Below are 22,148 nucleotides of genomic sequence, written 5' to 3'. Positions count from 1 at the left end.
TGTTCAATAATTTCTCCTGATACAGCCATATTTCTTTCCCTTTGTGTTAAGAACCGTTACATTCAATACTTTTAATGCATGTTCTCCAATATCTATAATGTAGATGTGACACTAGAGAGATTCGAAAGTCAATTAAACTTTTGGTACTAATATCTAAAGGAAAAATATAATATCTTTCAATTGAATATATTAACTACTAAATATCAATTATAACAAACACTTGAAAATTATTTTTATCAGGCTCGTTAATAATTTGCATAGCGGAATAGGTAATTGCTTTTACTTCAGTTCCTTGTGGATGTTTGCCTAATGTAAATTCTTCTCCATAACACTTGCATTTAATTCTATATTCTTCACCTTCAGTTAAAAACTCTGTAATAACAAGTTTACTACAAATCAAAAATGGTTCACAACTAAATAAAAATAGAAGTTCATCTAAAAAGTGGAACATCAAACTTTCCAAATCATGTCCTGCTGCTTCTATATCTGCTGATTGTTTTATATCTACTGAATGAAGCTCTGTCATGTATCCAAACATAGCTATGCCACATTGTTCATAAGCTTCTTTCAGGCTAGAACCCCAAGCATGTAACCTATAATATATTGTAATGTGAAACAATGTTCCTTTATTTCACTTTATACATACTGTACATCTGCTGTATGATCCAGATCTACAACAAAATAAGTATAAATATAGTTTGTTTCGTTTTTACATAAACTTACATTCATATTTGCATGGTGGCAAAGCTAATTCCTCGGGTGTAAAGTTCTGTTCCATTTTAAAGATTTAGTTGTTAGATGTGGTGAAGAATAAATCTATTTTTTTATGCAACAATTTGGATTGTAATTCACAATATAACTAAATGGTTCCAACTCAACCGATTGCTAAATAAATATAACCTATAAATTTTCTTCTTTTTCGGTAGGTCTATGGAACCTATACATATCAAAGTCATTAAAATGCTTGAATCACTTTTTGTCAGCATAGCCAACTAAACATAATATAATATTACACAAGCCTTTGTGTATAAAGCACATATAGGAAGCACGGTATTGCATACAAGTAAGACCGTGATAAAGGGTACATTCCACTTAAAGCCCGCATTGCACTCGTCGTCATTCCATTCAACCAACGTAAAAAGCGATAGGTGTTTGAAAGCTAAATTTTTAGGTGGAGTGCATATTCTGTAGGCTTGCAAGAGTCGCCTTCTAATGTATTAAGCACTTTGTGCACGAAACCCATAAGCAATAATGTAAAAAAATTTGTTTCAAGAAAACACAAACATAAATCGAAATTGAAATAAATGCCTACAAAACGTAGGTATTTCTACAGTTTGTGGTTGCAGCACAATTTATGGTTGCATTTTTGACAAAATTAACTGCAGTTCCATTGTAATTGTAAAGTTCTTTCAACGCTATTGTTTGACTTGTCGCCACTTTTTGTTGAAAGTCCTCTGTCACCTAATATTTTAGGGACGAGCACAAAACATACTATAGGATATGTTCTGTTTGGAGGAAGTGGACGTGGTGATATTTCCACCACGGGCATTAGGTGGAACCATCATATATGTAATACTTCTTATATGGACTGTTTAAACGGGAAGAAATGCCAGATACTTCGTTCGGGCTGCGCAGGCTTGAGAATGCGCAAAAGCGAGCTGGAATATCGGAGGATAGAAAAAGCGTTATCATTCTGTCTTCCTTAGTCGGAGCAGCTTCTACTTATACAAACTGTCCATATAGAAGTATTACATATTATATGGGTGAAACGACACAAAATGTTCCAATCGTTCTGTGTGGTAATTGGAACATATACATTTGTCTATGTACGACTAATACATTTTTAAATATTTTGATGAAATCATTTTAAACACATTATACAAATTAAAAAAATGTGGTTAAATAGTATATTATTCTTTTACATTCTCTTTATGAATAATTACAGTAATAATGTGACTATATTTACAGTATTTTTCATTTAGAATTATATGTAAATGTAAAGTAAAGGGGTATTGAATTCTATGTACGCACCACGGCTGAAACAAATTGTAATGTAAGTAACTGTAAAAAGTAAATGTCATTAAGAGTGTCAAGTATTAATAAATCTGAGAATAACCAGAAACGTATTAATTCGAAATTCAAAATGATTCATATTTTTAGTGAGGTTTGAATACAAAATAAATTTATTCCATATAGAACAGAAAACGAAAAATGGCCATATCAGGTTATGCACTCAATTTTCTTCAATTAAAATAGTTTCGTTTGAACAAAAAACTTAAGTCACAAATATATTTTAATTGTAATCAAATGAATGAATTAGTGCTAAATTACACAACTGTAAATGCGTGTATACAGATGTCACAACATTTTGGTTAAACATATCAAATTATTCGAATAAAATTAAAATTCAATGCATTGAGAATTAGACTAATAAAGTAATTGTACCTATGCCAAAAGTAAAAGCTGGTAGGATATGTCAGCTAACAAGACTTTGAATTAGACAATTTGATTTAAAGATTTTTTTAGACAGTCTACCCTCTGGAAGGTAACTGGAGAAGTTTATGCGAAAATTTCGTTTAGGGATCTAGTGTTGTAAAATGCTAGCACCTTCCTAATTCATATAAAATTCAGTTATATTCAGAATGGGCTAATAGTTTTCGTTTTTTCATCGACTTTTCAGTTAATGATAAGAACTTGATTTATTGATGCCTGTTATTCTGTATCCATATTGTATATGTGATAGTAGTGAGATTTACTAGTCATTTAGATTTTTTGGTACTAATATCTAAAGTAAAAATATAATCTCTTTCAATTGAATCTATTAGCTATTATATATCAATGAAAACAAACACATGAAAAATTTATTTTGAGAACAGATTTTATTTCAAGTAAGATCATTTTTATATTTGGCTGACTACTATCCTGATCATTCATTATTCGCTTGAAGTATATGCAATAAAACTCGACATACTTAACACTACGACATAATAATAATGATGGTAGTTAACAAATATATAATTTTAACATTACTTAATTATACTGATTATGAAGGTCAATTGTAGTATTTATATTCAAAAATTCTTTCGTATCGATAAGACTGGATAATCGAAATCGGTTCATTAATTTACATTCAAAAATTTAGGAAATAATAAAGATGTTTTATACGAAATTATCAATTATTGGTGTAGCGTTACCAAAAATGTAAGTAATTAAAATGTAAAATCAGTAACTATTATTTTCAATTACATGTTTCAGATGTTCTACACCATTCTATTATTCAAGATACAAAAGTACACTCAGAAAAATAGATAAATTATTAATTGCAAACAGAGGAGAAATTGCTTGTCGAATTATACGAACTTCTAAAAGACTTGGTGTAAAAACTGTTGCCGTTTACAGTGATGTTGATAAAAATTCCTTGCATGTTTCATTAGTAAGTATCAATCAATCAATTAGGATAATTCATAAGTCGTTCTTGTGTTTTAAGGACGTTTACCAAGTTAAGAAAAATGAATAGTTTGAGACAAATATAATATAGAATTGTCGCTTGCACTTTTCATAAGGTTTTTTCATGTTGACTCTGTTATTTCAGATGATATGTTTGAGTAACACGTATCTTTTCTGTTTTCATTTTTTATTAAATAATTTCATACATGTTTTTTTCATCTTTCTCTGATTTTTTTCTTCATTGTTCTGTGTTTAATTATTTTTGCTCTTCCATTATTTTATTGTGAACAGTTTCCTGGCTTGTCGTAAATTATGAGCTATTTGTAGTGCAGAATTGTATTATGCATTACCCGTCTAAGTTTTCAATGGTTTCACCTACTTTAACCTTAACTATTTCAAGGCAGATGAGTCGTATGCAATTGGTCCAGCAACAGCTGCACTGAGTTATTTGAGAGGCGAGAAACTTTTAGAAGTAGCTAAAATATCTGGCTGCCAAGCTATCCATCCTGGATATGGATTTTTATCTGAAAATGTTGAATTTGCTGAGAACTGCCAAAAAGAAAATATTATTTTCATTGGACCTCCAGCAGCGGCGATTAGAGATATGGGAATCAAAAGGTTATATCATACATAATTAAATGAAATTTTAAATTTTACCTATATTTCAAAGTTTTTAAATTGTGGCTTTTAATCTTTTCACATTCATATATTTACAACATGTTGAGTGATGAAAATGTTCACATATTTACAAAAAATGACAGATAAAAACTATTTTTAATATTTTAAATATTTCCTAATGTTTGCTACTACTCTCAATAGATCACTCTAAAATAAAATCTCTAACTCGTAGTTGATGTGCATAATTGGGCAAAATATCCATTATTCATATAATCATAATTGTTAATTTTTTCAATTACATATTGTAGTACTTCTAAAGCTATTATGGCAGCTGCGGGAGTTCCAATAATTGTAGGCTATCATGGAGAGGATCAGAGCACAGAAACTTTAAAACGAGAAGCTCAAAGGATTGGCTTTCCAGTTATGATAAAAGCTGTTAGAGGTGGAGGAGGAAAAGGTGAGACTCTGAAGCTATCTGTCTGTTAAATATCATTTTATATTGTATTACAGGAATGAGAATAGCTTATACAGAAGAAGACTTTGAAGAAGCACTGGAATCTGCAAAAACAGAATCTCAAAAATCCTTTGCTGACTCTGTAGTTTTATTGGAAAAATTTGTAACTGAACCAAGGCATGTGGAAGTACAAGTATTTGCTGATTCACATGGGAATGTAGTACATTTATTTGAGAGAGACTGTTCAGTTCAAAGGAGGCACCAAAAAATTATTGAGGAGGCTCCGGCAGTAAGCAAACCATGTACTTTAGTAACTTGTATTGCAAGAATTAATTTGTGCGTCATTGATTTATTGAAACTACAGGTTTTGGATATTTGTAAATGTTATGTTCCAGCATCTAAAAATATTTAATATTATCTTGAAGCATTTTTTCTCAATTTTCCAGGATATTATTTAAATCTTCAAAAGGTTTTTCTGAGGGCTCTACATATTTATTTCTGTTAGCTAAAACCATAATATAATTTATAATTCATTTCAGCCGGGATTATCGCCTGAATTGAGGAATGAATTAGGTTTGGCTGCAGTTAGAGCTGCCAAAGCTGTTAATTACGTTGGAGCTGGTACAGTAGAATTTATTTTAGACAAAAAGTCCCATGCTTTTCATTTTATGGAAATGAATACAAGGCTCCAAGTAGAACATCCCATTACTGAGATGATTACAGGTAAATATATATGTTTGGTATAGTAGAGGAATATAGTAGTGAAGGAATTCACAACTTCAACAATTTCATATTCTACAGCAAGTAATTATAGAGATATCCATATTTGTAGATGTTTTTATTCTATTTTCTGATTTATTTATATTAAGCTTTGTTAATAACATCCATATAACAACTTTCTAAAGCTTCTAGTTTTCTATATATTCTATATTTTTTTATTATAGGCGTGACCTGTTAAAATATAAATAATTTCCTATCAATCTAAAAATTCAGTTGATTAAAATATCGAGCAATTTTGCCTCATTACTTGAATATATCTAATGACCAAATACTGTAATCTGCACTAACATAGAATTCAAATAATTTTGCTTAAACATTTTCTACACTTAACATTTCTGATTATGAAATTCTAATAATATCTATTGATATTTCTGTGGGTAAAATATTCTCATCTTCTTGATATAGATTATAGACTTTTGTTTAGGAGTTTTATATTGATATGTTATTCAAGTGTCCTTGAACATTTATAAAAAGAGCTTTAGTAAAATACACAATTCCTTGACATATAGTTTATCTAGAAGTCGGATTGTTGGGGATCGTTCATCTAAATTTAATCCTGTTGAATTTCTAAACACTATTTACAGTTATGTAACACTTTCATACCACATCATGTGATACTGGGAGTAATCATAGGTGTATTAATTTGTCTAAATATTAAATATAATTATTTATTTTGATTCATGTATCTATAACCATCGACCAAAAAAATACTGTGAATGCATAACAATAATTATGTTGTAATTTCACATCAAATATTTTTTTCCATTATTATCGAAAATATATGTTTTGTTGTAAATTTTATATTTTCAACCATTGATTTGATGATTAGGTACAGATCTAGTAGAATGGCAAATAAAAGTAGCATCAGGAGAAAAATTACCTCTATCCCAAGAGAAAATCAAATTGAAGGGTCACGCATTTGAGGCGAGAATATATGCCGAAGATCCTAGTGGTGGATTTCTTCCAGGCGCTGGTCATATTTCGTATCTTTCGACACCTGAGGATTCAGAAGATACTCGTATTGAAACAGGTAAGAATAAATTTCTAATCTAATGGATTTTTATATAAAAATATTGAAGAATAATAACAGTGACTTAAAAGGGAGATATATCAAAACGAATTGTATGGCCTCATTTATGTAAGTTTATACAAGTACAAAGGCAAATAAAGATAAATAATTTAAAAACCAAAATAATGAAAGAAGCATTTGTCAGATAATATGAGAAGTAAATGCTACAAAAAGGAAACAGAAAAAAAAGTGATATTTTCATTCTACTTCTGTCTACATATTCAATTATTTCTTTATACATTTGTCAGCAGGACTTTTGATCTATTGTTACATTACATTGTTATAAATTACAAAAAATATGATAAAAATCGTATTTCAATGTCTGTATTTGGCTTAAATAGAATACTCATATTTATCGATTCTACTAATATATGTTATGTATAGATGGATTAGAAATGTAGGTCCTTCATTTAAGGAAGTGAAAATTTAAAATAGGCGATTGAGATCTGAGTGAATTACACTGAAATCAGTTTCAAGGGTAAAGTTTCAAAATATTTATTTCAGGTGTCAGGGAAGGAGACGAAGTTTCCGTTCATTATGATCCCATGATTGCCAAACTTATAGTTTGGGGAAAAGATAGAGATGAAGGACTTTCGAAACTAAAAGCAAAATTAAGACAATATAATGTAAGTACTTAAATTTTCTATTGCAACTTTAATATGTAAAAGAGTTGTGTATTAACTTTGGGTATTCAAGATTATATGTAGCTGCTTCGTGAGTTAGTAAAAATATCAGGAGGGGAGTGTGTTGATAATTTTGATATTTTATCATTACTTATTCATCTAATGCTGTAGATAAATAAGTGTACATCACGATCAGAAATGGTTTTTATAGTTTTAAAATATCTAAAATTGTTTTTTGGGAAGATAGTTTATAATTTGTACCACTAGTGACGTTTTATATTTTTCAGATTGCTGGACTTAAAACAAATGTTAACTTCTTATTAGATCTTGCTAGTCATCCAGAATTTATGGCAGGAAATGTCCACACCAACTTCATTAAAGATCATTATAATACATTGTTTAGAAAAGAGGAACCAACTGAAACTCAAATATGTCTAGCTGGATTAGCAACTGTGTTATTAGACTTTAATGATATGATTTCAATTTCTAAAAGAGATAAATATAATCCTTTTATTGTTGAATCTAATTTTAGGATAAATTACCATGAAGAAAAAAATGTTAAATTACGTTTTGAACATGATGGTAAGACACAATTTCTCAATTATTTTAATTATGAGCAGTCACATACATGATATTTGTACCTTCAGTCTTAACAGTAGTGACTAAGAGAACTAACTGAGAGGGGCTCTACATAAGGTAAAAGTATGTAAAGTTCCTTATGACACACTCTATATCATAACTACTGTCATATCACATTGAAATTATTCTTCTAAATCTGATAATTCTCAAAACTGTGAAACTTATCCTACTATATTTATAATAAAAATTATTTGTTACAGATTTGTTGGTTAAAATAAAATTCAATGACTCAAATAATCTAAGTATATCATGTGATGATGGAAAAACTTGGCATGCAGCTTTTGGAAAAATTAGGCAAGTTTATAATAGACGAATACTAAACTTTACAATTGATGGAGTTAAATGTAAAAGTACAATTTATAGAAATGAAGAAATATTAGCCATATTTGATGAAGTAAGTTTATATTAATACTATTCTATATTCAAGGAAGCTCATATAATTTATCACCAAAAAAGTCCTCTTAAAATTATTTGGCCAATTATTTTTGTTATTTACATTGCTTTGGTTTGTTGTAACAATGCATTCAAAAGTGGTCAAGATAAGGAGTAATATTTGCCTTGTTCTTACCAGCTATCTATTTAACCTAACTTAGAGTCATTAATGGCACTGTGATTACAAATAGTCCTTAATACTTTTTCCCAAACATAACTCTGGCAGTCATTCCAAAACTTACATTACCAATTCGAGGCACTCGTTTCTAGTAGATAAAAGAAATAAAATAAAATCTCAAGAAATTTCTTGCAATTCAATTTAATTTGTAGAGAAAATGTTTATTTTTTCACAGTTTGGCCTTTTCTACCGTTATCAATTGGGTAATTAAGTAATCACTTTCGAGTTCATAGCTAAAGATTATTGGCATTGATTGTGAATGATACACGGATACTTTCAAAATAGTTGTTACATTTCAAATGTCAATTAAGAATAAAAAATAAGATTAATCTATATTTTTTTAATATGTTGAATAGGGATTTTTCTGTAGTTCAGTAATTATTTCTTTTAGACTGGAAAGATTCAGTTCTCTTTGCCTCAACCATCTTACGTAACAGATGAAGCTGAAGAACATTCAACTGGGCTAGTAAACAAGGCGGTCGCTCCAATGCCTGGAGTATTGGATAAATTGCTGGTAAAAGCTGGAGATATAGTCCAAAAAGGAGATTCTTTATTCATTCTTATTGCTATGAAAATGGAATACGTTGTGAAAGCATCTAGAGATGCTAGAATTGATAAAGTTAATTTTGGTGTTGGTGAAAGTGTTCCTAAAGATGCAACTATAATTCAGTTTAACGCAAAAAATTCATAAAGATGTTACATTAGAAGATTATTCACCAAACAAAACTTTTTGAAAAATGTGTGATATAAAGTGAAAAACGTAGGATTCAAATTCTAATCATTCTTACAGTTACATAATGATAACAAGTTATATTACGTACTAGAAGAACTTAGTAGGAAATTAATGGATATTTAGGTTTTTCACTTTATGCCTAACTTTGATTAATAAAATATATTAATTGTGCATTCTTTATTTCTATAAGAATCAATTTTTCTACATAATATACATTCAGTACATTAATTTTAAAATTATTATGGGATATTTTAAAATTGGTACATTCCATATATTATTAAAAACCATTTGGTACTTTCTTGTTGTAGTTTTATGGTGGTTGAAACTAGAAAAATGTGAAATGAATAATTGCTTGAATATTGTGACAAATAATAATGATTTTTGTACCCCTGTTAAAAGACATAAGAAGTTTTTTGTAATTTTATATTGTTAATTGGGTAATAAAGTTTTTAACATAGTGTGTCGTTTATGCTTAACTTATCAATCACCCGAATGTTGAAGAATTTTTCATAATGTACAATATCTAGAATACTGGGAATATGTGAATAAATATAGAGGAGCAGCACTGACAGTACTGACACGTGAACTATTCATTTCAACTATGGGAGGTACTTTTAATAAAAGAAACTGAATATTTGTGTCATTATCAATTCCTAGAAAATGAATTATACTAATGATTTGATTGATTATATGAATTTTTAGTTGAAATTGTCTTATATTTATGCTATGGGCTCATAAATTATGCAAATACTATTGTTGAAAAGTGATCATTGTCTGGCTATAAATAGTGGTACTATAATATTAAGATAATTTGCAGGATGGAAAGCATTAAAAAGCAAATGCAGTGATAGAAGAAAAATATATCATTTTTGCTTTTCTATTTTTTTATTCAGTTTAAGATAAATTTTATCTACCTTAAAGTAGTTTTCTGGTTTTTTTTTGGAAGAACATTTTTAACATTTGCTCCTTAAATTCTTCTCTATAAATAGTTATTAGTTTAAAATTTTAAATCTGGACAGCTTTATATAATAAAGAATACTGTAAGGATTTGTTCTACTATTTTTATGAATTGTTTCTTAGTATGTTGGTTGTTGTTTCTAGCTTTGGATTTGAAGAATTTTCTGGTTTTTTTAAGAGAAAATGTAAGACAGACTTGCTCATTCTATTGTTATATTATTTGAGAAGTGATATTTTCCTTGGTTTTAGTTTGTTGTAGAAGATGAATTTTGTGTCATTGGCATCTATTCCTAAAGTTATTTAGTTTTGTCTTTCCTGTTTAGACTTCGTTTTTCTTTTTCTGGTGACGTTAAGGAGTAGTACTACTAATTAGAACCCGACAGTATGATAGTAGAATTTAGGTTTCAACCATTATTCTCGAAAAGTCTTGCTTCTTACATTATTTTGGTAGATTTTGTTGAGGACTATATTTTTTTATGGTGAAAGATTTGTTTATCCTTTTTATTTTCAAGGAAGCTTATAGTTACATCTAAAAATACAATTTGTTTACCATCCTTGAAAATATCTTTGATAGTTCCACTCTTAACGCACTTTGATTACTTCATTTTTTTAACGCAACTTGGCAAACTGTAAGGCTTGTCTATAGTTTCTTTCTCCTACTTGCATTAGCGGCATTCTGGATCGTCCTATAGCATGGAGATGGCGTCTTAGATGATTGTGTCTGGTTAAAAGGCCAGCCATCCTTATTTAAACCAAGCATTTGATTGAGCCCAGTGGTGATTTTGCTAATCTCATACTGGGGAGCGATTTAGTATTGTCAATAACGTTTACTTATAGAATTATCAGTTTACTTGTACTTTTGCCGTTGAGTTGTAAATATCCCGGGATCTTCAATACTTATAATTATCTTAAATAGTCAAATGGTGTCCAACGTATAATTATTGTTCTTGAATTTTGACTTTCTTGAATGAAAAACTTATATCAGAAGAGAATGCCACGTCTTTTCAAAATGTTTCCCCATCAATTATTTTCTGCAGTTAAATCACAGCGATTTCAATAGAATTCTGTCGAATCTACTTTACTAGAAGTTCAAATTATACTTTCAATTCAATTATACTTTAAATTTAAAATAAAAAGATTTGAGATTCAGTTAAATTATATGGTATTTTAAAAAATCGGACCATAATAGATAATTCTCAAATTATACTACAGCTGATTTCTTGGGCCTTGTTTGCACATTTAAAATAAAAAATTAAAATATAGTTGCCCCAAAATGTGAATTTTAACATATAATTATCATAAACATGATAAGATTATTGAAAATATTCAAATCTGAAGCAATAATCGAATATTTTCATGATAAATGAAGAAAAAAATTTACGTTACCAGCGCAATAGTTTAAAGGTTCGCGATCTTTATAATTTATAACGCAGTTACAACCGCGTGATAACTGCTATTTAATTAAATCGATATTTTCCTATTTCTGTATATGTATGACTTACAATGGCTATCATGAATCATGGTATATGTAAAGAAGATAAATAACATACTGCAATAACCGCTGAATAAATAATGAGATTCGCTATTACGATAAAGGATGTATGTTAGAGCTGCGTGTAGCATTAGATGAATGGTAGATCAAATGTTATAAGAAAATGCAGCATTCTTAAATATTATGCTATACTGTATATCGTTTATAGCATCAAAAAAATCTGTAAAAAATCCTAATCGTAAAATCTTCTCCATATCTTCTAAATTTTCACAAGTGTCTATTTCTTTTTTTTTTTTTTTATGAACAAAACTTTCAAATAATCTCATCGCCTTGGAGCAGAGAAGCTTTTATAAATTCGCCAAATGACAAAAACACTTTCACTGGAAAATGGGCAACATCCATATGGATCTTGTGTTCTACTAACATATGCCCCTCGTTGAACGATTTCGATTATTCAGGTAACTGGAATTTACGGGGATTTCCGCCAGATTTCACGAACAATTTAATTAAGATACGTTACTTGTAATGGGAGTCAATCAGTTTTACGACTGTACTAATAACTTCAGGCTTAAAGTAAAACTGAAATAGTGTCCCTTTTCTAGTGGGAAATGACTATTTTCCCGTAACTTAATCGCCACACTTCATATGCTCAGAATATGGGCTCAAACTATGAGAATCAATCATCTTTTCCAAGGAGGCTTACCTTACCTTGTCTGAAAGGTTTTTGCAATATTTTTTGTCTTTGTGAATGTTCTTTCAATAAAACAGCTTTGTTTGATATTAAAGTAACTTGTCTAATAAATCATTTAGTGTTGAAAATAACGCAGGGGAGAAGGGGAATGAGAGCCTACTAAGGAAAAAGTTTGATAAAAGGCTTTATGTATACTTTCGGAACTTTTTATTAGAAACTAAATCCCTAGTCATTTGACTACCCTTCTATCACAGCGTTAACGTTACATTATTAGGAATTTGGCCACAGATTAACTTTGAAATAAAAAAAATTTGCGGTGAATGAGAGTCTGTGTAATGAGAGCTTCTTAATTATTAGATTAGCCTCAAAAATTTCTATGTCAGCCTGAAATCTCACTTATTCATATAAAGTTTAATATAAATGTAACCATATGACAATTAACTTCACGGATCCAAGTAAAAAACGCAAATATAATCAACCGGAACATTCTTTATGTTCCCATTGACCACAACCTCTGCAACGGTACCACATTTTATTAATTTGTTCTGTGTCACAGCTAATAGCATACAATATCTCTTCTTATGAAAATTCTGAATCATTGTCGCAAAGATTCTCAACGTCTTCTTCTTCAGACGTGTCACTTTCATCTTCTTTTTTACTTTTCTTCTCTTCATATATCAATATATATATGAATACTGTAGATCAGAAGAATGTTCTCTTGGGATAAAGAAATTTCATAAAACCCTTACCAGGCTTGGTAACAAAGGATACAGAAACTGCATTTATTAAACTTTGAGAGCATTTGAGATTTTGATCTATGTAGATTTTCATGCATTTATTATATCATCAATAATCGTCATCTAGAAAACATATTTTCAGAATAATACAAATAAACAAGCATACCATCTTAACAAAAACCTTGTACTCTTATTATTTTCAACCATTTTTATACGGACGAGTGATCCTGCAGATTTCATCGTCAATTCAGAAGCTGCAGAACTACAATTTAAACCTTGTAGTCGCGGCTCAAATCGCAATCGTTTAACGGAAATTTAGCGGCAGTTTTTCAGATTGAACATGAAACTATTGTTAATTTTGAATATTTAAAACCTATACTAATATAAATGAGAAATAATGTTGTTGAATTAACCTCATTAATTTAATATTCTTTCGAACAACGTAGTTGTCGTAAACGATAAGTTCCAAATCTAGTGTATAGTGTAGTATATCTATATTTATAGCATTGTATGCTCCTTTAAGGTCAACGAAAGTGTAATTAAATTTTATAATTTGCAAATCACGTCTTAATATTATCCACAGAAATTACGAAATTTCGTTAGATTATTATTGTAACAAAATTTAAAACAAAATGTTGCAAAAGCAGCATCAAAAAATTATCTGGAATACCTGATTATTCATTTTCACACTCATAATAACATACTTTTTAATGACCATACAATATCGATAGTGGTTATTATACGGAAAGTATTATCGTTATTTGTTCAGGACATAATTTATGTTATTTTTTTATCAACAGAATTATGTAACAAATTAATATATTGAAACATAAATATAACTAACTGGTTATTTATATTGACGATGAATTGAAGAATTTTTCTTATAATTATTATTCGCAATATTAATCTTTTATAGAAGACACAGAATGTTTGATAATGAAATATAATATTTCCATGTTGACATCCAGATATCACATTTTTATATCCTACACCTTTAAAGTTCTCTCTTCTCTCTTTTTACGAGTATGCAATAAAACAAAAATTCATAATTCAAAATTCATTGTATCAGTTTAAAGTAGGTCTTCTCGAAAATAATAACATTCTTCAACCAATAGTTTGATCCATTTTTATTAATCTCCAAATAGAAAATTTTCGAAAAAGGATCTTTGATGATTATAATGCTAGTCTTTTTTCAAAATAAACTTGAGTTAATTCCTTTTGCAAGTAAATTTGGTAAGGGTGAATTTTGTTTTTGTCAAGTTTTCTTTGCATATGGTAGTAGTAGTAGGGCAGCATTTGTTCGCTGTAAATATTCCTTACACTTGTATGTGGGTTTTCGTAACTGCCAGCTAAACATTACTTCTATTTTCTTCTGTAACTAAAGTTTTTAATCGTTCATGCTTTTCATAATTAACTGAACCCGTACGATAAAAGCTTGCTTTTCTAGGTTGCCGCACTTCGGGAAAACGTTCATGGTACAATCTTGCTGATAATAAGACGTTTTAATTGCATTCTTCCAATATTTACATTATGTTACATTTCCAAGTACACTAACTCTTCATAATTTCACCAGATACACAAGAAGACTTTCCCTCGAATCGGTCTCTCTTTACTACGAGTTCTGGTAATTTTCCTTTGTCTACCGACCAATTTTCTATGTTCGAGCTGTTTAGATAAATTCATTTTTCATCGAAAGTAACAATGCGTTTAAAAAAATGATCAACTTACAGCAGGGTAAAGAGCTGTTTACACACCTCTACTCGAGGTTTCTTTTAAACCTCGTGGCACCATTCTACATCTTTTATAGATCTTACCTAATGATTTTAAATGGCGATGTATGGTATCTCTAGAAGGTCCAAGGGAGTTCGATAATCGGCGAGTGCTGGTACTAGGTTGCTTTTCTTCTGCTTTCGTTGCAACTTCAATACCTCATCCAGGTGGACGACCTGAGAGAGAACGATATTAAAGCGTCAAATCTCCATCATCAAAATGATTCAAACAACGCTGTACCGCTCGCTCATTAACAAATGAATATTGCCAAAAAATAATTGAGATTATTTGTAAACTATAACATTTTTTAATCGTCTTTTTGTTGTAACACGTAACAGTAATTCAAATTAGTTTAGTTGATTCCGTTGTTTGATAATAAAATTCTTGTTGGTTAAATTTGAGTCACTGGAAGAGTGAATTGGTTTGTCCGTACGTGTTATCTAAAAAAAATCTTGATATATAATTGAATTCTTTTAGATTAGTATTTCTGAGAAATCTGAATTTTATAACAGATGATCTTATCTCTATAATTATGCGATAATAAGTGAATTATTAAGAAATAAAGTATAAATATTGCGTTTAATCGATTCAGGAGAGATTAAAATAATCTTTTAAGCTTTAGTTACTTATACTGTTTCCACCGGTTTGTGATTTATACGAATGATATTTTACGAAAAAAAGTTTTCAATATAAAAGTAATGAAAGGTCATGAATATTTCTTTTTGTTTTAAATTTTTACGTGCATTTTAATTCATTCAATATCATTGTTTATAAAAAAATTGCTTATCACACAATTGGTAAATAAATAATAGTAGTGATTGTACCAATGTTAGACATTCTATGTGTGTATTTGGTGATTATGGTCAGGTTAGTACTCAACATATTTTTAAATCTTTGTCGAAGTGATTTTTGGCGATATGGTTATTGAAATTAAGTTGAGTGATATGGATATAAAATTTAATTCTATTCGAAACTGTTTATGAAATGTGTGTATATTTTGAACTTTATTGTATTTAGATATACTTAAGATAATTTACATTATCGAATTATCAAACGTCCAGATGAAGACATTGAACTTTTTCCAGAACGTGGTACATCTTTTACCACATCTAGACTGTTTATTAATGCACCGTACGTGTTGATGATAAAATAATTACTGGGAATCATTTGAAATATTTCTAGTGCTTCTGTCCATTCCATTCTTTTTCATGCATAATTAGCAACATATTTTCTATTTGGTAAATTATGGAAAATTTATAATAAATTTCAGATTCATTAACAATATGAACCATTCTAAACAAACTAAATGACAGATGACATTCAGGCTCTACGTAAATATAAAAGACGATAGTTGCTCCAAATTGGCTACAAAATATTACCACAAACCTTTGAAGCGAGGGTTTAGAATTAATTTAGAATTTAAAATTAATATAATAACATAATTATTGTAAAAAATATTTTCTTTATCAATATAATATCCCTATCGAACCATACGAAAAGAAGTTACGCGAAATGAGCATTGGTCTCTGCCCATACCTCTTTATTTGTTTAAAACCTTTCCACGGAGCCATTTGTCAAGTTAAAGAATAGAAAGTAACTGAAGGATGCCAGATCAGGTGAATATCACAGATGAGGCAGTAACTCTTAATTTGAAAAGGTGCATAGTTATCTTTTTCTCTTTGTCTAAATAATAAACTTTTGGAAGCTCACTTTGTGCAAAAAAATGGATTTTGCTTTTTTGAGAACAAGTTGCCAGGATGAACTTGATTCGATAGTATTTTTGCTTCTACATAGAAAAAGTAGTTTTTTATTGGCAAGGAAACACTAAAGTGGACTAACTTCAATATATTTTCCGAGCTTTCGAATACTTATGTATTCATCGTCTGGGACTGAAATTATGGTCAAATACAATAAGTAATATGCATAATATGTATAAATGTATAACAATAATAAAATTTTACTTATAATAATTAATTAAGATTGCCGGTGATTTTTGATATTATTAAAGCTTGTAAAATAATATCTATTAGTGCAGATTTTTCACGCAAAGTGCGATAAAAAGTTCCGACTATGTACTCCAGTACAGAAGCACTAAATCCACGTTCAACAAGGGATAAAACTTCAGATAGCTGGAAGTGCCAAGTGTTCTTATTTTTAATCCCTTTTTCTATCTCCTTATCAAAGTTTTCAGTAAGGAAGAGATGATTTATTAATTTTAATTAATGGATTATATGAACGATATTGTTAATTTATTAAACACATTTTGTAAACTAAATATAATTTAAATTCAGAAAAAATGGCAACTTCGAATCCAAAAACCCTAAATTGGGAACTATTTAAATTAAAACTAGAAAACATAAATCAATATGATGGAAATATAAATACATTAAACAAGTTTATTAATAGATGCGAAAAATTCATTGATACGTACTCGATCTATAATGATCAAGATATTAATAATCACGTATTCAAGAATAATTAGTTGGCAAAGTTGAAATGATGGTAGGGAATAGGACCGAATTAAATAAGTGGCAGAAACTAAAAGAAGCGTTAATACAATGTTTCGCTGAAGCCTAATAACATTTGGGAATAGATTACAATTATTAAAAAGTCAGATAATACAAAGGATAAGTAATAATTTGAGTTTAAGTGAAATCGATAAGAAATTCCAAATTAATCATTGTGAGAAAACAGCCTTGAACACCTTTATAGCAGGATGTTTAAGTACTATACGGAATAATATGCACCTGAAAAAGGCTCGCTCATTGGAAGATGCTATGGACTTATGTCGACGAATTTGAGAATTTTGGAAAACTCTATGGCCAATTCTATGAGCCTAGGGTTCGATACAATAACATAAGAACAAAACGAGAAAAATATTTCGATAATACACGTATATTTGTAATTTTATCTAAAAGAGATTTAGAAAATAACATAGTTCAGTTCGTTAAAGAGTACATTGACCCTAAGCAACTTTATGCATTATACTTTAGAGAACCCTTAAAACCGGAACAATTTATAGCTACAGGACAAAAATATTTTAAAAATGCAGCATTCAAATTTGTCCACTGTCTAAATGTTGAAAAGATATTTTTACCGAAGAAGAACAAAAAGAGACATTGGAATATTATCATATATACAAAAAAGGATATAGAGGAATTAATGAATTAAAGAAATCATTAACTGAAAAATATTATTGGCCTAAAATGTTACAATATATAGAAAATTATGTTTATGAAATATGTCAAAAAAATAAATATGATAGGAATCCCCCAGTAATTAAATTTAATTTAACCCCAACAGCTAGCAAACCATTTGAACAAAGACACTTTTGAAATAGCTAATCACTCATATTTAACTATAATTGACGCATTCTCTCGTTACGGTCAGGCATATTCAATGTCAAGTGTGAATGGAACCTCAGTTGTTGATAACATATTAAATTATGTCACTCATCACGGATTACCTTACAAAATTCCAGCTGATTGCGGTTCAGAGTTTAAAAATAACGACCTTCAGGATTTTTGCAAATTGCATAAAATTGAACTACACTGTACGACATCTAAAAATAGCAATTCTACTTCACCTGTGGAGCGATTTCATTCTAGTTTCTTTCTAGTTTCAGATGCTTAAGAGAAACTAATAAAAATTTAACACCTGATCAATTAATTAAACGTTCAATCTTGGCATATAATAATTCTATTCACTCCGTAACACAATTTATTTACACCATTCGAAATTATTAACATCAAAATTATTATACGAAAAAATTAAAGATAGAAACGCTATTGTTAAAGAAAGAATAATCAATAAAACAAATGAAAATAGAAAAAACGATCCTCCTTCCTACACAAACAAAGACATAGCTTATATTAAGATGAAATTCAGAGATAAAAAATTACCCAAATTCAAAAAAGCAGAAATTGTAAATGACTAAAAATTTGTTACAGAAAGATGAAGCTGGCAACGATACTAATATCACTACTCATTTACAAGACAACTAAAACAGAAGACATAGAAATTACAAAAGTAAAAATACGAAACATACATTTATATACTATATAGACTTAGAAGATATTAACAAACAAATTAAAAATTTAAAACAATATTATTACCTATAGTTTAAGAAATAGTCTATCACAAGCGAACGCCACAAATCCTATTTCGTATCATAATTCAGCTGAACAATCAATAAGTAGAACAGAAATTTTGATTAATACTTACTACTTAATACTACAGATAAAAAATCAGAAAATATTTATCCACATTTAAGATTAAAAAGAGGTTTAATTAATGCTGTAGGAAAATTAGATAAATGGCTTTTTAGAACTTTAGATTCAGATGATGAAGAAATATATAACAATGCAATAAATGTTTTACAACAAAATCAAAAACAAATAATTCACGAAGTTAATTTGTAAATATCATTACACAAAAAATTGATTGATCATTATATTAAATCGATTACGACCTTATGGAACAATCAAAAGAAATACAATTCACAGTTCAGTAATATCGAGTCAAGAAATTTTAGAGATGATGAAATATTTAACTACTATTTATAACGAAGAACAAATTCGAAAATTTAATAAAATTTTAACGTATTATCTCTTTCTGGGCTTACGAGTAACCTTTTCCAAATTCAAAATAATTTTTGCTACCCATGTTCCAATCCTAAAACCCAAAATCTAAGAATTTTTCCACTTATATTCTATTATCCAAAATCATACCTTTATCCCTCCTCAACCTTACTTGGCCAGAAAAGTCAGGAAGAAGTCAATTTTATTGAAGAAGAATGTCCGGCATTAGAAGAAAAATATTATTGCAAAGAAACATTTCAGTTGAAAGACAATTGTACTGTAGAATTGTTAAGTGGACGCTCTCCTGAAAATTGTGTTATTAGTGAAATTAACCTCCAAGAAACTATACTTAGAACAAGTAACGAACAATGAACTTTTAGTGATTCCAAATTTAGAAACTGAAGTGATTTCCAAATGTGTTTCGGACCGTTACTTAAAAAAAGATCATCCATCAATTATTAAAATACCAAAGAACTGTACTATTCAAATAGAAAGTGAAATTTTCTCAACTAATATACAAATTAAAAAAGGAAAATCAATAATATTGCCGAAATTAGACTTCAAGTTTTTAAATAATCAAATTTATAAATCTCCAAATTTAACTAAAATAGATTTTGAAAAACTATATGAAATAAGTAAAATCGCTCAAAATATAAAACCAATTCATGAAATTTATAAGAAATTGAATTTGAAGAAAGAAGAAAACAAGACATGAAAAATAACGGAGATATTTTTCACTCTTAGGGATGGAGGAGTGACATGAAGAAAATTCCTGAACATTCTTTAAAATAAAACGCAATAAGATTAAATTTCACAAACATTTGTCAGCATTTATTTTATTATAAATAAGATTATTGTAAATAACTTTAAGAATGAATATTGTTAGTTCGTTCTTGATATTAATTGTATTCATTCGATAACATAAAAATTGTAATATTTTTGTGTTAATAAAATTTTTAAAAATATTTTTCGAGTACCGAAAAATATAATTCCTACGCTTTTTTTATTTATCTAGCCGTAAACAAATTATTCTTTCATAGTTACTTATCGGAGTAATTTAAAAATAACAAGATGAGTTTGAATGATTAACTGAATAAACTATGGAAAATTTATTTTTTTAGTGTAAATAACTTTATGGAGAAAACGTAATAGTTATACTGTTACATAAGACAATAATTATCGATGAAGTAAATATTTTTTGTGATGATATGATATAAACATTCTGATATTTACAGTTTGTTGTTAGTACTTGTTGTGATTATAATATGAATAATTCTAATTACATTCAATTCTGTGGTTTGTTTGCTATCATAGCATCATTTTTCTCTATAATTGGTGACGTTGACTTAATTGCCAAGGTTGGAGCAACATACGCAAAAATTTTTGATACTAATAATGATTCAAAAACCATTTTTTGTTATTATATCGCAACCCAACTTAAATAAACCTATCACTCCGCTGGATGCTTAAATACTCGCATGAAAACTGATTTCTTCTGTTTCCCAAACTAGGATTTCCGAGGATCATACCAGATGATATTGTATGTTCAAAGAATTACGAAGATATATTGATATCTAGTTAGCCTAGACTAGTTCCATGCATAAACAAAATATTGTGTTACCATAGCAACGAACAATAACTTAGAAGTTTCAGTGTAAAGTTTGACGTCAAAAAAGTAAAACAGAGTTACGCAATAAATTAAAAGAAAAAAGATGTCCACCGAAATTGTGGAAATCGAAAAATTAGAGTATTGAGTCATCATCAAGTACCTGTACTTAAAAAGGTTAAGAGGTAAGCAGATTTACGAAGATATGCTTAATACCGTTGGTGATCAATGTCCTTCGTGAAAAATTGGACTGCAAGCTTCAAAAGAGGTAAATTTCCCATTGAAGATGATGACCGATCGGGAAGGCCAGTTACTGTGTTAGTTCCCAAAAATATCGATGCAGTTCATGACATGATTTCATCAGACCGTCGAATTGGGCTAAAACGGATCTGATGAAGCACTAAATATTTCATTAGAATTCGTTCATCATATAGTCCACGTCAATTTGGAGATGACAAAAATTGCTGCAAAAGCGTGCAAGAAGCATTGCGTTCGATCTGTGCTCGATTTGAAAACGATGTAGACCTCTTAAACCGAACTATTACTATGGATGAGACTTGGGTACATTTCTACGATCCAGAAACAAAGCAACAATCGATGGAATGGCGACACTTTGGTTCTCCAAGACCTAAGAAGTTTAGTGTTAAAAAATCTACTAGAAAAGTTCTTGCTTCAGTTTTTTGGGATTGCCATGGAGTAATCATGATTGATTTTTTGGATAAGGGTAAAACAATAACTGGAGATAACTATTCGAAATTACTGATCACTCTACGGGAAAAAATTAAAGAGTAAAGACGCGGAAAGCTATCCAAAGGTGTTTTGTTTTTGCAGGACAAAGCCCCTGCACACAAATCTCATGTTGCCATGCAAAAAATTCGTGATTTAGAGTTTGAACTACTAGAGAACCCCCCTAATTCACAAGATTTGGCTCCGTCCGATTATCATCTCTTTCCCCAACTGAAAAAAAGTTTAAAAAGTCGTAAATTTTCTTCCAACGATGAGGTAATAAAAGCTGTGGAGGTCTGGTTTGCAGAGCAAGATGAAACATTCGCTGTAATAAATGTATCCAATTAAGAGGCGAATATGTTGAGTAATAAAATATTTTGACATTGAAATTTTGTTTGGTTCTATAGTAGGCTAAGAATTTTTCAATATATCCTCGTATAGCCGTCTAGATTAAGCTCGTTTGACCCTGTATTTTTGTGAGTGTATTTTATCACCACTTAATGAAAATACGTGTTTTTGAAGCATCGACTATTGTGCACCATTTATTTCTGTCCCACATCTATTTGCTCCAGTCACGTACTCCTAGACTTTGTAAATCTTGTACAATCTGATCTTC

At 29.3% G+C, this 22,148-nt stretch overlaps 4 protein-coding genes across 5 annotated transcripts in view; 2 read left to right on the top strand and 2 right to left on the bottom strand.

The window, feature by feature from the left end:
• LOC130451629 (uncharacterized) overlaps positions 1-22,148 on the bottom strand; it is a 64,160-nt gene that overhangs the window by 12,170 nt on the left and 29,842 nt on the right. Inside the window, exon 3 of the mRNA XM_056790769.1 lies at positions 14,665-14,796. The gene's annotated coding sequence lies outside the window, so the exon portion shown is untranslated. The remainder of the gene's footprint in view (positions 1-14,664; positions 14,797-22,148) is intronic.
• LOC130451631 (protein archease-like) lies at positions 171-6,298 on the bottom strand. Its single transcript, XM_056790773.1, has 4 exons — positions 6,180-6,298; positions 724-2,036; positions 647-671; positions 171-593 (listed from the first exon to the last, which is right to left on the bottom strand). The coding sequence occupies exons 2-4, from the start codon at positions 776-778 to the stop codon at positions 197-199; spliced, it is 477 nt and encodes a 158-aa protein (XP_056646751.1). The 5' UTR covers positions 779-2,036; positions 6,180-6,298; the 3' UTR covers positions 171-196.
• On the top strand, positions 2,049-9,433 carry LOC130451627 (methylcrotonoyl-CoA carboxylase subunit alpha, mitochondrial). Of its 2 annotated transcripts, XM_056790768.1 has the most exons (12): positions 2,060-2,224; positions 3,063-3,201; positions 3,256-3,433; positions 3,848-4,065; positions 4,374-4,522; positions 4,576-4,808; positions 5,059-5,242; positions 6,129-6,329; positions 6,873-6,994; positions 7,279-7,573; positions 7,831-8,024; positions 8,632-9,433. In XM_056790768.1, exons 2-12 carry the CDS (start codon positions 3,155-3,157, stop codon positions 8,929-8,931), a joined length of 2,121 nt encoding a protein of 706 aa, XP_056646746.1. In that variant the 5' UTR covers positions 2,060-2,224; positions 3,063-3,154; the 3' UTR covers positions 8,932-9,433. The 2 variants fall into 2 exon arrangements, with proteins under 2 accessions (XP_056646745.1, XP_056646746.1); XM_056790767.1 differs by having other exon boundaries at positions 2,049-3,201.
• The window catches only part of LOC130451630 (MFS-type transporter SLC18B1-like), a 36,648-nt gene continuing 29,708 nt past the window's right edge, over positions 15,209-22,148 (top strand). Inside the window, exon 1 of the mRNA XM_056790771.1 lies at positions 15,209-15,487. Within this exon, the coding sequence (XP_056646749.1) occupies positions 15,447-15,487 (41 nt within the window). The 5' untranslated portion in view covers positions 15,209-15,446. The remainder of the gene's footprint in view (positions 15,488-22,148) is intronic.

Source organism: Diorhabda sublineata, chromosome X, assembly GCF_026230105.1.
Source record: "Diorhabda sublineata isolate icDioSubl1.1 chromosome X, icDioSubl1.1, whole genome shotgun sequence".
Taxonomy (NCBI): Eukaryota; Metazoa; Arthropoda; class Insecta; order Coleoptera; family Chrysomelidae; genus Diorhabda; species Diorhabda sublineata.
The sequence above is the reverse complement of the archived record's forward strand: the minus strand, read 5'-3'. Positions and strand labels throughout refer to the sequence as shown.

Coding starts and splice junctions, on each gene's coding strand:
- LOC130451627 (XM_056790767.1), top strand. CDS start 3,155: ATGTTTTATACGAAATTATCAATTATTGGTGTAGCGTTACCAAAAAT. Junction 6,330..6,872: donor AGATACTCGTATTGAAACAG/GTAAGAATAAAT, acceptor TATTTATTTCAG/GTGTCAGGGAAGGAGACGAA. Junction 6,995..7,278: donor CAAAATTAAGACAATATAAT/GTAAGTACTTAA, acceptor TATATTTTTCAG/ATTGCTGGACTTAAAACAAA.
- LOC130451631 (XM_056790773.1), bottom strand. CDS start 778: ATGGAACAGAACTTTACACCCGAGGAATTAGCTTTGCCACCATGCAAA. Junction 672..723: donor GCCACCATGCAAATATGAAT/GTAAGTTTATGT, acceptor ATTTTGTTGTAG/ATCTGGATCATACAGCAGAT. Junction 594..646: donor GATCATACAGCAGATGTACA/GTATGTATAAAG, acceptor AATATATTATAG/GTTACATGCTTGGGGTTCTA.